General features: G+C 57.9%; 1 protein-coding gene across 1 annotated transcript in view; it reads right to left on the reverse strand.

The window, feature by feature from the left end:
• The window catches only part of KSR2 (kinase suppressor of ras 2), a 102925-nt gene extending 85991 nt beyond the window's left edge, over positions 1-16934 (reverse strand). The window contains exons 1-4 of the mRNA XM_054392671.1: positions 16758-16934; positions 8430-8570; positions 7570-7720; positions 1441-1948 (exon numbers count right to left, since the gene is read on the reverse strand). Coding sequence (XP_054248646.1) covers positions 1441-1948; positions 7570-7720; positions 8430-8570; positions 16758-16934 — 977 coding nt within the window. The remainder of the gene's footprint in view (positions 1-1440; positions 1949-7569; positions 7721-8429; positions 8571-16757) is intronic.
• Between the last annotated feature and the right edge of the window lie 203 nt (positions 16935-17137).

Consider the following 17137-nt stretch of genomic DNA (forward strand, 5'->3'; position numbering starts at 1 on the left):
GCTGAACAACCCCAGTTCCCTCAGCTGCTCCTCACCAGCCCTGTTCTCCAGACCCCTTCACCAGCTTTGCTGCCCTTTTCTGGACCTGCTCCAGCCCCTCAATGTCCTTCTTGGAGCAAGGAGCCCAAAACTGACCCCAGTACTCAAGACAAACAAGGTCTCAGCACCATTCCCACTGCCTGCTAGAGATGCAAAGAGTTTTTTCTACATCACAACACAAAGAGCAGACACCACACACCAGCACTGAGAGACCAAAGTACTCTTCCAAAGGAGCTGGGAGCAGTTTCACAGAATCACAGGTTGGAAAAGACCCTCAGGATCACCAAGCCCAACCCAGAACCCTACTCTACAAAGTTCACCCCTAAACCATATTCCCAAGCACCACATCCAAACAACCCTGAAACACATCCAGGGTTGCTGACTCCAACCACTTCCCTGGCCAGCACATTCCAAGGCCTCACCACTCTTTCTGTGAAAAAATGTTTCCTAATATCCAGTCTAAACCTTCCCAGCTACACCCTGAGGCCATTCCCAGAACTGGGACTGTTTAGTTTGAGGAAAAGGAGGCTGAGGGGAGAACTTACTGCCCTCTACAACTACCTGAAAGGACAACAGAGGTAGGTGCTGGGCTTTTCTCACAGGTTATTAGTGACAGAACTTGAGGGAATGGCCTCAAGCTGCACCAGGGGAGATCTAGGCTAGACATGAGGATTAATTGTTTCACAGAGAGAGTGGTCAAGCATTTTGATCAGGCTGCCCAGGGAGGTGGTGTCATCACCATGCCTGGAGGTCATAGAATTGTTAGGGTTGGAAGGGACCTCAAGGATCATCCAGTTCCAAGCCCCCTGCCATGGGCAGGGACACCTCACACCAGATCAGGTTGCCCAGAGCCACATCCAGCCCAGCCTTAAACACCTCCAGGGATGAGGCCTCCACCACCTCCCTGGGCAACCTGTGCCAGTGTCTCACCGCCCTTACGGGGAAGAATTTCTTACTAACATCCAATCTGAATCTACTAATTTCTATTTTTTTCCACTCCCCCTGGTCCTATCACTACCCCTCACCCTAAAAGGTCCCTCCCCAGCTTTCTTGTAGGCACCCTTCACATACTTGAAGGCCACAAGAAGGTCTCTTCAGAGCCCTCTCTCCTCCAGACTGAACATCCCCAACTCTCTCAGTCTGTCCTCACAGGAGTGGAGCTCCAGCCCTCTGCTCGTCCTCATGGCCCTGCTCTGGGCACCTCCCAGCACATTCCAGAGATGTTTAGACGTGGGGCTTAGCAATATGGCTTAGTGGGGAACTCAGTAGAGTAGGGTTAATGGGTGGACCTGATGACCTCAAGGGTCTTTTCCAACCTGAATGAACGATTCTAAACCACCCCCTCCCTCACACCTTCACCCCGGGGGATAGGGGACGGCTGCGGGGGGGGCACCCACTTACTTGGGGGTGTGCGCCTCGTCCACCCGATGGCCCAGCTGGAACTCGTGGGACTTGCTGCGGTGCAGAGCGGTGAAGCCGGGGAGGAGGTGGATCAGTTTGCGGGAGGAGGGCGGGGGGGTCCCGGGGGGCTTCAGCTTGTTGCGGCGGCGCACGGGCGGCGTGCCCGGCGGCGTCATGGTGGTGACGATGTTGGGGGTGCGCGGAGGGGTGTGGGCCGCGTGGCGCTGGCGCGGGGAGGGCGGCAGCGAGCGGGGTCCTGGCTCGGCGGGCGGGCACAGCCCCGGGGGACCCTCCACGGTCAGCCGCTCCGCCTGGGGGCCGTGCGCCGGCCCGCGGGGCGAGCCCGCGTGGCAGTGGTTCTGCCCGCACTTGGGGGGGACGCGGGGGCTCTGCAGGAGATGCGTCCGGCCCCACTGCCCCGGCTCCGGCGGGCACCCGGGGCTGTTCTCCTTCCCCGACTCCGTCGTGGGCCACTGGATGGTCCAGTCCTGCTTGGAGAGGCTCCCACCTGGGACAGAAGACAGAGACATGGCCGTGTGGCGTGGCAGCGGCTGCGTGATCCCCACCCCAGCGCTGAGGAGCCAGCGTGAAGCTTCTTCACGTTCTGCGCCTGCAGAGCCAAGCAGGAGCTTTGGCAGGGTGAGAAAGGGGCTCTGCCCAGGGCAAGAGCTCTTCTTCAGGCTCAGCAGCCCGAAGGCTCTCAGCCTGTCCTCCTCACAGAGATGCTCCAGGTCCCTCAGCATCTTTGGAGCCCCCTCTGGATTCTCTCCAGTAGGACCCTGTCTCTTTTGAACTGGTAAGCCCAGGACTGCAAACAGTTCTCCAGATGTGGTCTCACCAGAACGAGCGGAGGGGCAGGAGAACCTCCCTCAGCTATCTGCTGGCCACATTCGTCTTCAGACACCCCAGGAGACCATTGACCTTCTTGGCCATGAGAGCACAGTGGCTCAAGGTGAACTTGTCCCCCAGCACTCCCAGGTCCTTCTCTGAGGAGCTGCTTTCCAGCAGCTTTGCCCCAAATGAGGACACGCACAGCTCCTCTTCTGTCACTCATCACCCTGCCTGACCCTGCACTGTTCCCCAAGCCACCCACAGCCCTCCCAAGGCTGGGCCAAACCATAAATATTCAGCTCAGGATCATTTTTTTCCCGCTGTAGAACAGCTAAGAACCTCCACACAGAACTCAGCAGTCACAAACTATCAATTCCTCAACCCACAGCTCAGCTCTTACTTAATATTCAATTAATCCCCCTCCGAGCTCCAAGCTGGTACCTCAGCTGCTAATCAAATCCTGCTGCTGAGCATGAGGGAGGCTTCACAGCCCAAAATCCTCCCAAACACCATCAGCTGGGCTTTAGCACCAGCTTCCCACCATCTCTGAGAAACACAATGTGCTTTTGCTCTATGAGGTCCTCCAGGGCTTTCCTTGCTGCTGGGGATGCTCAGTTTGGGAAGAGGCTTCTTCTCCATCGTTAAACCCCATCCTGGCAGAATTCATCACCAGTGAAGTGTTGAACATCTATCACAGGAGGAGAGGCTGAGAGAGCTGGGACTGTTTAGCCTGGAGAAGAGGAGGCTGGGGGGGAGGAGGGGAGGTTCTTGTTAATGCTTCCTGGGTGTCAGGAAGATGGGGCCAGACTCTTCTCAGTGGTCCCCAGTGACTGGACAAGATGTAATGTGCATAAACTTGAACATAGGAACTTCCATCTAAACATGAGGAGAAACTTCTTAGCATTGAGGGTGGCAGAGCACTGGAGCAGGCTGCCCAGAGAGGCTGTGGAGTCTCCATCTCTGGAGGCTTTCAAGGCCCACCTGGACATGTTCCTGTGTGACCTGCCCGATGTGATCCTGCTCTGGCAGAAAGGTTGGACTCAATCCCCAGAAGTCCCTTCCAACTCCTAACATTCTGATTCTGTGAGAATCATATTCTGTGAGTATCTTGAGTTTTCCCCAACCCCCATGCCAGGGCAGAACTGGCCTAGGAAATGAGATGTCTCTAATCAATGACTCAATAAATAAAGATTGATGGGAAAGGTTAATGCTGCTCCTGAGTCCTGCTGCATTGACACTGATCAGGGCTTCTAGAGATTGACCACTGCTGCAGCTGGAGGAGGAATTAATTATGCCATGTTTTAAAGAGCCAGCAACTTGCTCATTAATTATGTTTTTGGACCAGAAATACGTTTGCTTGACAAAGATACAAAATGTAGATAAAAGGCTGATCCCATCACTACATCCCAAGGGAGCAGCATTGTCACCCCAAGGTCCTACACCTGGGTCAGGGCAATCCCAAGCACAAATCCAGGCTGGGTGAGGAGTGGCTTGAGAGCAGCCTGGAGGAGCAGGACTTGGGGTTGTCAGTTGGTGACAAACTCCCCAGGGGCCAGCAATGGTTGCTGGCAGCCCAACAGGCAGCTGTGTGCTGAGCTGCATCCAGAGCAGGGAGAGCAGCAGCACAGGGAGGGGATTCTGCCCCTCTGCTCTGCTCTGCTCTGCTCAGACCCCACCTGCAGCACTGCCTCCACTTCTGGTGCCCCCAGCACAAGAAAAACATGGAGCTGTGGAGAGGGTCCAGAGGAGGCCATGGAGATGATCAGAGGGCTGGAAAACCTCCCCTATGGGGACAGGCTGAGAGAAGAGACATCCTGGAGAAGAGAAGGCTCTGGGGAAACCCTAGAGCAGCCTCTCAGGGGGCTGCAGGAGAGCTGGGGAGGGACTTTTGACAAGAGCTTGGAGTGACAGAATGAGAGGGAATGAATTGAAGCTTGGGGAAACACCTTTCTGCCACTTCCTCACCCCTACAGCCCACATCTCAGAACCAGCACTGAGCAGATGCATGAGCAGATCAGCTCCCACCATCCAACCTCGACCTGGGGCACCTGCTGAACATCTCATGCTGACCCAGCCAGAGGCCATCTCCATACTTGCAGAAGAGGGACAGGGACAGTTTTCCCTTCTCCCAGAGGGAGGACTTCTCCCAGCAGGGGACTGCTGGGATCGGTCCATCTGGCCAGGCAAAGGCTCTGCCACAACAGACTCACCAGTGCAGAGGCAGGGGACATGCAGCCATGCAGAGCAGGGCACAAGGAGACCATCTGCCAGCCCAGGTGGAGCTTTCTGCACCCACATCTTCTAGAAATTCAGGGAGATTTGGTCTCCTCTACTACCTGGGGAGCTCCTGCATCTCACAGGAGCTCACAGGGGCTCTGCAGTGCCCCAGGCTGCCTGTCCCCAAGACTTGTGTTGTCCATTGGACAATGTTCCCAGAGGTTTCTCCACCATCAATGACCAAAGGGACCATTGTGCTGCAGAGCCCAAACCCCCAGCCCCAGCAGAACAGGAACAGCCTCTACAGCATCTCTGCAATGCTGGGGAGGGGGAAACAGCAGCCCCCTGCACACAGCCCAGCCTGCAGCCCCCCCTCTGGGAGTAGCATGATGATGGATGGGATTAAATGGAGCACTGGGGAAGGCAAACACAACTTCCAGCCTGGAGAGCAGCAAACTCCCTCCCACAGGGACCCAATGGGCCACCAAGCTGCATCCTGCCATGAGGGCTGCCAGCCCCATCACTTGCCCCATTAAAAATCAAATGGAGCAGCAAGCATCTCACAGCCTCTCCTTCTTCCCCTACCCCAGTACACCCCATCCTTGCCAGCCAGAAACCACCAGAGAGGCAGAAGATGTTTGAACATCTTCACTGCAGCTGCTGAGCCAAAGGCTCAGGTGGATTTTCCAGAGCAGGGATCACACCAGCATGTGAAATTAATCATATAATCATAGAATTGGTAGGGTTGGAAGGGACCTCAAGGATCATCCAGTTCCAACTCCCCTGCCATGGGCAGGGACACCTCACACTAGATCAGAGCCACATCCAGCCTGGCCTTAAAAACCTCCAGGGATGAAGCTTCTACCACCTCCCTGAGCAACCTGTTCCAGTGTCTCACCACCCTCATGGGGAAGAATTTCTTCCTGAAATCCAATCTGAATCTACCCATTTCTTTTGGGCAAGCCAGCAGAGGGGCAGAAGCAGGGTTGCAGGGGCAGGGCTGAGCCAGGACAGTGCATAAAGCAAGATTTGTTTACCACAGGCTTTAAAAGTCAGAGGTGTTTAAGCAAAGAGCAGGCTGAGAGCCTTCCCTGGGCCCTGAGGGAGGCACCAAGGCCCTTCCTCAAATAGTGGAGAGACTTAGGGAAAATGCCAAAGGGAAGGAGGGCAGGAGCACACACAGGAGCTGGATTCAGGGACAAGGGAAATGTCAGACTGGGTCCAGCTACCCTCATCTTGCTGCTCCAGCGTAGGGCTGTACGAGGATGTTGCACAAGCCCAGTGCCACTGTCCCCCAGCACAGACACTGCCACTCTGTGCCACACAACATGGGAAGGCCAAAGGAGTTGCAGTAACCACAGCAGGTGGATGTGGCTGAGACCCCTCCAGAGAAGGAGCTTGGACCCCCTGCCTGGGACATGGCAGGCCAAGCAATGGTATTGTGGGGACAGTGCTGGTCCCTGAGAGCTGCTTCTTGGTGGAAACAAATCACAGCACCCTCCTCACCACCAGCCCTGTCCCCTCCTGTCCCCAAGGACTGCTCTGACCCTGCAAAGCCAAACCCCAGCAGCTACACCCCAACAAAGCTCATCCTCCATTCCCCCAGCCCTGGGAAGCAGCTAAGCTGGAGGAGCTACTTGAGAGGGAACAGGAGCCAGACAGAAGGGTCTGGGAACCCCAAGCCTCAGGGTCTGGAGGCTCCTACAGAAGGGGCTCCCAGCAGGGTCCTCAGCTAAACCAGCACTCTGCCATCACCCAGGACTAGGACCAGCCCTGGGGAAGGGGACAGAGGAGGAGTGGTTTAAGCTGTGAAATGGGGTTTCACCATGCCTGCCAGCTCCTCCAAAAGGGAGTCTCCTTCTCACCTTGCACTGTCCATATGCACCCCACCCTGTGCTGGCACTGCTCCTCCAAGCTGGCACCAAGGCACCAGGTTAGTGGTGCCATCCATGCAGAATAACCATGAGATGGGAACGTGGTCCTCGCTGCACACGGAGAGGCCAGGCTGGGCTTCTGCTTGAGGGGGCACATGAGTAGGGAAGAACCCCCCGAACACCCCTCCAAGGCCAGCCCCAGGAGAGGAGGTCCCAGGACAGCAGCATCCAGCAAGGCTCAGCTGGCTTGGGACAAGGTGTCAGAAGAGACAGATCCTGCGCGGTACCCCCACCGCCACCACGCTGCATCCCTCCCCCCTTCCCCAGTGCCGCAGCCCTCAGCCCCGCCGCCAGGCTGGCCTCGCACAGAGTCGGAGCAGCTCCGGCTTCGTGCAGCTGCTCTGCAGCGCGGAGCTCTGCTGCCACCGCCCGGGCGCCTGCCAGCTCCGCACCCCCCGGCACCCGCACCCCCGCACCCGCATCCTCCCGGTGCCCGCACCCCCTCCAGCTCCCGCAACCCCCTGCACCCACATCTCCCCGCACCCACATCTCCCCACACCCCCCAGCGCCCGCCCCCACCCAGTGCCCATTCCCCCATCCCCAGCGGCAGGGAAAGCCGAGGGAATCACAGCATCGTTAAGGCTGGAAAGACCTCCAAGATCGAGTCCAACCATTGACCCTAAGCCACGGCCCCAAGTGCCATGGCCACAGGTTTCCTGAACACCTCCAGGGATGCTGACTCCACCACCTCCCTGGGTAGCCTGTTCCAGTGGGAAGGGCTGGGGTGCCCTGGGAAGGTTTTGGACTCATGGGCTTTGTTCTGCAGCCAGCAGTGGTGGTAGGAGCCTGGTGAATCTCAGGAACCTGTCCTGAGCGTGCCAGCTGCACTCCTGCAGCAAGAGGGATGAGGGGAACCCCAAAAGAAGCACTGCACCTGCCTTGAGGGAAGCCTCCCTGCAGAGATCTCACAACACATCACTTCCACACACTCCTGAGCCACAGGCATGCAAAGTTGTGCCCCATGGGCAGAGGGTTGCCAGCTGTGCCCTGGTGATGCAAGAGCTCTACCACCAGTGCCCAAAGCTCTAGCAAACATCTCCAATGTATTAAAGCCACACTTCTGGTGTCACCACAATGGGACAATGCCACTCACCCCACCCAGCTGCAGGGGACCCAAGGCAGGTGGGTAGAAGGGCACCAGACTCACCGGACTTGTGGACGCTGCGGAGGCAGGAGAGGGAAGCGTTCAGGCGAGCACACTCCTCACTGTTGGCCCCAAACTTCTCTATGGTGGCACAGACCTGGTCATCAGTCATGTCCAGCAGCTCCTCCAAGCTCAGCTGCCCTGGAGCAATTTCCTAACAGAAAATCAAAAAGAAAAACAGGGAAAGGAGTGAGACAGGAAGAATAAAGCTGCCCAGAGCAGCTTCTAACCAGCACCTTGGGGCACACAGATGAGAAGCTGTTCCCTTCCTGCTACCCTGTTTGGGTCACAGACCCAAAAGCCTTCATTCCCCACGTCAAAACACCTGAAAACCAGAGGGCTCAGCTTGAGCCTCAGCTTTACCTCAAGTTTTCACAGGCCTTAGGTACACCCAAGGCCCAGCTCAACACTGGGACATCTCAGAGCACCATGCAAACCTGCCCTGAGCACAGGCAGGGCTTGGGCAGCTCCCACAGAGGCTTTCCTCTTCCCTGTCGAGGGTCTTCCAGGAGGACCTCTGGCTGCCACCCATCACCTGCAGGAGCCCAGGAGGTGGCAGAAGGATGCTGTGATCTTGCTGTGATGAGGATATGGAAGATCTCTCCTGGGAGGGGTAGGCAGTGCCCACAAAGTCCCTCTGGTGGAGGGGGGGTGTCCTCACCGGAGCTGTAGGTTGGCCTTGGCCAGCACACCCCCCAGCAACTTGCAGCAGCTTTTCATGCAGTAAAACAGTAAGGTCCCTCTGCTCTGGTGTCCCAATCTGACCCCACCACCAGCACTCTCCCCAGGCCCTCAAATCAGGGGGAAAACTCTGCCTGAGAGGTTCAGGGTCCTTCCCCCGCCACTGGCTGCCCAGCCCTTACCTCCATCACCTCCTTACGGATGTCCACAATGCGGAACCAGTGCAGGAGCTGGGGGAAGCCTTCCAGCTTGGCATTGCGCTCCTGCAGGGCCACCTTCCGCTTGCAGGACAGCTGCCGGCTGAAGTATTTGACCAGCTTGCTCTGGAAGAGAAGCCAGAAAACCTCTGTAAGACCCTTCTGCCATAACACACACCCCCACAGAGCTCACCCCGTGGCAGGAGGGGCAGGCAGGGACACCTCACACCAACCTGCTCTAGGGTGAAGTGTCCCTGCCCATGACAAGGGGGTTGGAACTGGCTGAGCCCCTGCTTTGTGAACCCCAAAAATAGCTGAGCAGAATGGTTTGGAACAGAGAGGAGGGGACAAATCCCAGCATGGTGAGGGTTGGAAGGGACCCCTGGAGATCATCCAGTCCAACCCCCTGCTAAAGCACGGCACCCACAGCAGCCTGCCCAGCATCACAACAGCCAGGTGGGGTTGGAAGCTCTGCAGAGAAGGAGACTCCACAACCTCTCTGGGCAGCTTGCTCCAGGCCTCCAGCACCCTCAACACAAAAAGGTTCAGATGGAACCAGCTTGTTCCCATCACCTCTTGTCCTGTCAGTGGATGCCACTGGAAAAAGACTGGTCCCATCCTCCTGACCTCCACTCTTTAGGTACTTATGAACAACTGATGAGATCCCCCTCAGTCTTTTCTTCTCCAGACTAAACAGCCCCAAGTCCCTCAGTCTTTCTTCATCAGACAGCTGTCCCCTAATTAGCTTTGCAGCCCTTTGCTGTACCCTCTCCAGCAGTTCCCTGTCTCTCTTGAACTGGGGAGCCCAGAACTGCAACCAGTACTCCAGATGAGGCCCCACCAGGACAGAGTAGAGAGGAATTAGATCCTCCCTCGACCCGCTGGCCACACTCTTCTTGATGCAACCCAGGAGACCGTTGGCCTTCTTGGCTATGAGAGCACATTACTGGCTCACAGTCATCCTGTCCTTCACCAGCACTCCCAGGTCATTTCCCACATTGCTGCTTTCTAACAGGTCACCCCCCTTCCAGGTGGGCTTTGGGAGAGCAACCCCTGGAATCCACCAGACTTGGTGTGAGGAGATGCATTGGAGCAGAGAAGGGGAAACTTGTGCCCCTGCACCCAGACATTGTGGCTGGGGTCAGCTGGGTGCACCCAGAGAGGGGCAAAAGAGGCAAAAGCAGCTCTCTCCTTGCTGCTTGGGAGCGCCTAAGCAACACAGACACAGGATAGGCTCAGTCCCCACCATGGTGCCCTGTTACCATCATCATCACCACTACCATCATCCTGGTCAACACCTCAAATCCTGGGTTGTTTTGGGCCCCTCACTCCAGGAAGGACACTGAGGGGCTGGAGTGGGTCCAGAGGAGGGCAACAAAGCTGGGGAAGGGTCTGGAGAACAGGGCTGGTGAGGAGCAGCTGAGGGAGCTGGGGGTGTTCAGCATGGAGGGAGACCTCATTGTTCTCTACAACTCCCTGGAAGGAGGCTGCAGTGAGGAGGGGATTGGTCTCTTCTCCCTAGTTACAGGTGACAGAATAAGAGGAAATGTCCTGAAGTTGTGCCAGGGGAGGGTTAGGTTGGAGATTAGGAAAACTTTCTTTGCTGCAAGAGTAGTCAGGGACTGGCACAGGCTGCCCAGGGAGGTGGTGGAGTCCCCATCCCTGCTGGTGTTCAAGAAACCTGTGGCCATGGCACTGTGGGACATGGTGGTTGATGGTCAGAGTCAATGATCTCAGAGGCCTTTTCCACCCAAAATGATTCTCTGATGGGACCCCTGGGCCACAGATCTGCTTGAGGTGGGGGAAAACAATCCCAGGAAACCTCTGCAGAGTCCAAAACCACCTCTTGTTTCACTAAGGGATGGACAGGGAAGCAGCTGAGCTGGTGCCACAGGGAAAGCCCCATCCCATGGCTGTGGAGATGCCTTCACCACACCTCCTCAGCCCTCCCTGCAAGGGGTGGGGATTTTGCAGACATGCTAAATGCTGCAGTGTCTGGATCCTGCCACAGCATAACCCCCTCTGCCTCAGTTTCCCCATCTGGGAAGTGGCAGGGGAAACCCTGGGGTGCTGGGAGTGTTGGTGTCTGCAAGCAGATAGTTTGGGGTCCCAGCAGCACAGAGGGTGGTCACTGTTTGTGGGGGTACACTGCTGGTCCAACTGGGGAGGATGCTGGGGGGCACAGAGAGCTTCTTGTAGAGCTGGGGCTTGGGTTTCCCACCCTTTGAATCACCTTTGCCCACTCCAGCACTGCAAGGATGTAAGGCAGGGTGAGATGCTCCACCACAAGCAGTCTCTTCCCCCTTGGCTACTTGGCTCACCCCCCTCCAGCTTCTCTCCAAGGCAAAGACCTAAAAACCAGGACCCCAGCAGGTTCCTGCTGCTCTGCAGGGATGAGTGCAGGCAGAGGAAGGATGTTCCCACTGCACATCACTCCCCCAGGACCTTGGGTACCCTCAGCAAGGTGAGGAGCTGGGGTCACCCAGGACTGAAGCCCTCTTCACCACTGCTCAAACCCTGGTGGGTCCTCTCCCTGAGAGGGGATTTCCAGGCTCCTCCCTTCACCCCAGACAGCATTTCCCTTGGTGAGGTGCTCCCCCCAAAATCCAGCACGGTGACAAGCAGCACTGGGAGCAAAGCAGCTGTCTCCAAGGAGCAGGAAGGTGACTGCAACCCCCCAGCACAGCACCCTGACGTCAGCAGGGCTGGAGACAGCACCCAGCCCTGCCTGGAGACCAGGAAGAGGTGGTGGAAAATCCACCTGGGAGAGCAAGAGGGGAAAGTTAATTAACCTCAGACAGGCAAGGCAGCCCTGAGCTGCCAGCACCAGGGAGGGGATTCTGCCCCTCTGCTCTGCCCTGCTCTGCTGAGACCCCACCTGCAGCACTGCATTCACTTCTGCTGCCCCCAGCACAAGAAGGACATGGAACTGTTGGAGAGGGTCCAGAGGAGGCCACAAAGATGATCAGAGGAATGGAGAATCTCCCCTATGGGGACAGGCTGAGAGCTGGGGCTGTTCAGCCTGAAGAGAAGTCTCTGGGAAGACCTTAGAGCAGCCTCTCAGGGAGCTGCAGGAGGGCTAGGGAGGGACTTTTGACAAGGGCTTGTGGTGCTAGGGTGAGGGGCAATGGACTGAAGTTTGAGGAGGGCAGATTGAGACTGGAGGTTGGAAAGAGATTCTTTCCAGTGAGGGTGAGGAGGCACTGGAGCAGATTGCCCAAGGAGGTTGTGGATGCCCTCTCCATGGGGGTGTTCAAGGCCAGGCTGGATGAGGAACCTGGGCTGGTGGAAGGTGTCCCTGCCCATGACAGGGGGATTGGAAAGAGATAATCTTGAAGGTCCCTTCCAACTCAAACCATTCTGTGAATCTCTGCCTCTGTGAGCCTGTGGCTGCCAGGATGCTCATCCTGCTCAGCATGGCAGGATCAGCACATGCTTGTGTTGGATATTCCTGGATATTCCCTCTAAATATTCCTGGCACAGCAGCAGGTCACAGCAGATGCTTTCCTACACCATGTAGCTGCAACAAGAAAGACTCTTCCCTGGCTTCTACCAAGGGGCTCGTTATCCCAGTGTCACCTGGAGCACCCTCAGGCTGGGAATACCTCACCATGGTTCTGGTTGCCCTCCCCAGGCTCTTTCTAGGCCCTGCCAGGCTAATCTGCCATCTCCAGCTCTCCACGTCATTTATTTCAAGCACTGCTAAATGGTCCCCAGGGCTCCCTCCAGGACTGCAGGGGCCAAAGTGGCTCAACCCAGCCTGCTGGAGGTGCCTGGCTCTCACAGAGGGTGCAGAGCCCCAGGATGAGTGTGCTGTGGTCAGCCATGGTGTTAAGACACCAGAGAACCCACATGCAGTGACCACCCCAGTGCTGAGGCAGCATTTCCTTTGGCCACAGCCTCTGTCAGTTTGGAAGCAGCCACAGCTCTTCCCCAGGTGCCTCTTCCCATCCTCACCAATGTGTTTGTGCAGCAGCCAAAGGCATCCTGGGAGGGTTCCCCCTTCCCAGAGGGGACAGAGGAGCCCAGGCAGAGGGAAACAGCAGTCCTGGAGTCATCCTCAGAGCCACTCACTGGTTTCTGGGAGCCCTGACCCAGGCTTTGATATGGGGAGGAGAACCAACCCCAGTGGTGTAAGACAGAGAACAGCATGGGCAGAAAAATCCCCCAGTGCTGAGCAGCTTTTCCTTCTGGCCTCCAGCAAACACAGGGGAGCAGCACCCCTCTTCCTTGATTGCACCCTGAATCCCAAATGTATTGCTGCACAGCCCAGCTGCCACACTCAGGCAGGGAACAGAGCCCAGGCAGGGATAATGGGATGGCAGCTCTGCTTCCACCCTTCTGCTCCAGCAAAGGAGCCCAGGGCTGCTGCTACCCCCTAGGAAGCAAACTGGCCCTAGGCTCATGTTTTGGCCCCAGCCCCTGCCTCAGTTTCTCTTGGAGCCTGTCCCCAGTTGCAAGCAACACCTAAAACAGCCATGAGGGCTGCCACCAAAGCCAGGCTGTAGACAGTGGGAGCCATCCAGAAGGAAGGGTGCTGCATGGCAGCAGGAAGGACAAGGAACTGTTGAAGTGGGCCCAGAGGAGGCCACAATGATGATCAGAGGGCTGGAGCACCTCTGCTGTGAGGCCAGGCTGAGAGAGTTGGGGTTGCTCAACCTGGAGAAGAGAAGGCTCCAGGGAAACCTTAGAGCAGCCTTCCAGTATTTGAAGTGGGCTACAGGAGAGCTGGGGAGGGACTTTTGACATGGGCTGGGAGTGACAGGACAGGGGTAATGGCTTCAAACTGGGAGGAGGTGGATTTAGATTAGACATTAAGAGGAAATTCTTCCCCATGAGGGTGGTAAGGGACTGGAACAGGTTGCCCAAGAAGTTGTGGAGGTTCCAAGCCTGGAAGTGTTCAGAGCCCAGCTGGATGGAGCCTTGAGCAGCCTGCTCTAGCAGGAGATGTCCCTGTCATGGCAAGGATCTGTAACCAGATGACCCTGAAGGTCCCTTCCAAGGCAAACCATTCTATGGTCCTATGGTTCTATGGCAGGATGCTGCGCCCAGCCCCACACAACCACAGGATGGGGACTCACATCCCTTAAGGTGGTTTAAAAACACAAAAGATTGGAAAAACTTCTCTAAAGCCAGCAAAATCAGGATTTAGCCTGTGAGGATGAACCAAAGATGTGGATTCACTCAGATGCTCCCAGGCTCACTCTGAGGCAAGGGCTGTACAAGGTCTCCCCAGGAGGGGAGATGACCTCCCAGGCTGCCCATCACCAGCCATCAGCCCAGCCTGGCTCTGCTGGCATCAGATGGGAAGGACAGAAGCACAGAGCAGGCCTCTGTGCCTGCGTCATGGCCTTGGGACAGGGACTCAGGGCCAAGCTCAGCTCCTGCCTGCACTGGCAGCAGCCCAGGGCAATGCCACCAGGAGCCAGTTCAGACCCACAGCAACAGACCAGCATCGAGACCCTGTGCTGGCTTCACCTGTTGGCACTCCCAAACTGGGGATGGCCCCTTTGCTGTGCTGCCAAGCAGTGGGTGAGCTTCAGCAGGGATGCCCATGGCTGAGACATCTGGTTTGGGGGTGTTCTAGGGAAGCTGATGCCAGCTGTCCCCACGGCAGGCACAGCACGACTCAGAGGGGCTGGAGAGATGCTTCCCTGCAAGCACCTGGGATTGGCAGAGCAGCATCCCCTTTAGCAACCTCCAAACCCTCTGGCTGACACCAGGACTTCACCCACATGGCATCATGAGATGCAGGGAAGGAGCATCCCACTAGGATGGTTTCACCCTGCTCTTCAGCTTCCATCCATGGGAGGCAAGTGGCAGCTCATCAGCTGTGCTGAGCCTAACGAGGCCATCATTCCACTTGGGATGGACTCTGGTCCTGCACCTTTGGCCATCATCTCTTCTGGCGAGCCTTCAAGCCGGCTTGCCCCCAAAAAACTTTTCTACACACCCCCAAACCATCATCTCCACCTCCCTCTCCCTCCTCTGAGGTTGTTCTGGGGTCACTCATGGACCAACACCTGGAGGCTGAGCCCACAGCCCCTGGCATGGAGGGGTGGGATGGGGCAGGGCTCAGAGCTCAGAGGGAGGGGTGTGGGAACACAGAGCAAATCAGCTCCCAGAATGCAGAGGCAGGAGCTGCACCCCAGCCCTGGGGGTCTGCTCATGAGTGGTCCAGCAGTGATGTCCCACTGACCTGGGACCTGCAGGAGCAAAAGCAGCAGGATGGGAAGTTTTGGTTGTGGTCCAGAGATGAAAACCACCCCCCAGAGGGGTTGCAAAACACCAGCAAGGTCCTGTGCAGCTGAGTACAGGGACCAGAGTGCCACCAGGGTGGAGTTCTCAGGTTTGGAAGCACCAAATGAAAGCCCTGAGCGGGGCCAGGCTCCAAAATTCCCCCACCCACAGCCCTGGCTCGACGTCAGCCACCTCCACACTGCCACTCTCACTGGGGTCACAGCACTGTTGCAGCCATGCCTCTGCTCACCTCTGAGCAGCTCAGCACCTTCCCTGCCCATCCCAGGCCATCAACCTCCTGCTGAACCCCAAATCCATCCCCTGGCACATTCCATAGGGGAACTCTTCCTATGAGGCCACAAGAGACAGGGCCCCACATAGCAGCTTTCACTCAGAGGTGTTTTTCCCATCTCTGAAGCATAAACAGATCCATCCGGTGTTCCCCTCAGCACAGCCCTGCTGCCTTCACCTCACCAGCACCCAAAATTTGGGCCTCTCCCTGCTTCCAGGGAGGGATGGAGGGTCTGAGCAGAGGATGTGGTGGAGGAACCAGGGGTGATGATGCTGGGGCTGCCTCCCAGTGAGGGACTGGAGCCCACCTGGGGAGATGCAGCTGGCACAAGAGGGAGGAATACAGGGGAAGAATGTAACCAGGGAATGCTGCCTGGTGGGGAGGTGAGAGCCTGTGGAAGCAACATGGCCAGGCCAGAGGGATGCAGCTGGGCTGGGGTCATGCAGGTGGGCCAGGGGGATGCAGCCCAATGGGGAGGGATGATCCTGTTGGAAGGGATGGAGCCAGGCCAGAGGCATGCAGCCCAATGGGAGAGATGCCACTGGGCTGGGAGCATGCAGGTGGGCCAGGGGGATGCAGCCTGATGGGGAGATAGGAGCCCATGGAAGAGATACAGCCAGGTGAAAGGGATGTAGTCTGGCCCAAGCAGGAGCCTGGTGGGAGGGATGCAGGAGGTGTTTCCTACTGGAAGAGATAGTTAGGACACAGGGATGCAGCCCAGTGGAAGGGATGCAGTCAGGCCAGGAAGATGTGGTCAGGCCAGGGTGATGGAGCCCAGCAGAAGGAATCCAGTGGGCTGGGGGAATGTAGCCTGGTGGGGAGGTAGGAGCCTGATGGAAGGGATGAGGCCAGGCTAGAGAGACGAAGGCCAGTGGGAGGGATGCAGGTGGGCCTGAAGGATGCAGCCCAGTGGGAAAGGATGCTGGTGGGACAGAGGATGGAGGTGGGACAGGAAGATGGTGCTTGGTGGGGAGGTAGGAGCCTGATGGAACAGGTGAGGCCAGGCCAAAAGAATGAAGCCCAGTGGGAGGGACGCAGATAGGCCAGGGGGATGCAGCCTGATAAGGGAGTAGGACCCTATGGAAGGGATGCAGCTCAGCCAGAGGGATGCAGCCCCGGGTAAGGGATGCAGCCAGGGGTGATGCTGGTGAGACAGAAGGATGCAGGTGGGCCAGGGGGATGCTGGTGGGATGAAGGGATGCAGGTGGGCCAGGAGGATGCTGGTGGGCTGAAGGGATGCAGGTGGGATGAAGGATGCAGGTGGGCCAGGAGGATGCCAGTGGGCCAGGAGGATGCTGGTGGGCTGAAGGATGCAGGTGGGCCAGGAGGATGCTGGTAGGCTGAAGGGATGCAGGTGGGCCAGGAGGATGCTGGTAGGCTGAAAGGATGCGGGTGGGCCAGGAGGATACTGGTGGGTTGAAGGGATACAGGTGGGCCAGGAGGATGCCAGCAGGCTGGGAGGATGAAGCCCAGTGGGTCCATAGGCGCTTGGAGGGAGTGATGCAGCCGAGTTGGGAGGATGCTGTGGGGCCGAGGCCGGGCCAGGGGACTATCGGGCAGGGGACAGACACAGACACACACACACCAAAGCGGGGGCAGGGCTTCTCGGGCAGCCCCCACAGGAAGGTTGGTCGGGGCCGGACCCACCTGCAGAGCGCGCAGCCTCACTCGGGCTCACCGCAGCGCCGCGGGGGAACCCGCCGCGGCCTGGGGGGGGAAGGAGGTGGGGTGGCTATAGAAGGGGAAAGGGGGGGGGGTGGGGGGTGTCGGTGGGCCCCTACCTCCAGGGTGCGGATCTCCTTCTGCGTGAGGTCGTTGGAGGCGGCGCACTTGGTGCGGAGCCCCTCCAGGTTGGAGATGCTGATGTCGATCATGTTCTGGACCAGCTCGCACTGCTGCAGCGCCTTCTGCAGACTCAGCTCCTGCTCCTCGCTCCTCGTCATGTTGTCCTCATCCATCGCTCGCCGCGCCCCCCCCTCCCCTCCTCCTCCTCCTCCTCCTCCTCGTCCTCCTCCTCCTCCTCCTCCTTCTTCTCCTCCTCCCCTCCACCCTCCGCCGCGCCCCCCCCCGCCCCGCCGCCGCTCAGCCCCTCTCCTCCGCGGCCCGCAGCATCGCGGGCCCGCCGTGCCCACCGAACGTCCGCCTCCCCCCCCCCCCCCCC

This window comes from Indicator indicator, chromosome 26 (genome assembly GCF_027791375.1).
Source record: "Indicator indicator isolate 239-I01 chromosome 26, UM_Iind_1.1, whole genome shotgun sequence".
Taxonomy (NCBI): Eukaryota; Metazoa; Chordata; class Aves; order Piciformes; family Indicatoridae; genus Indicator; species Indicator indicator.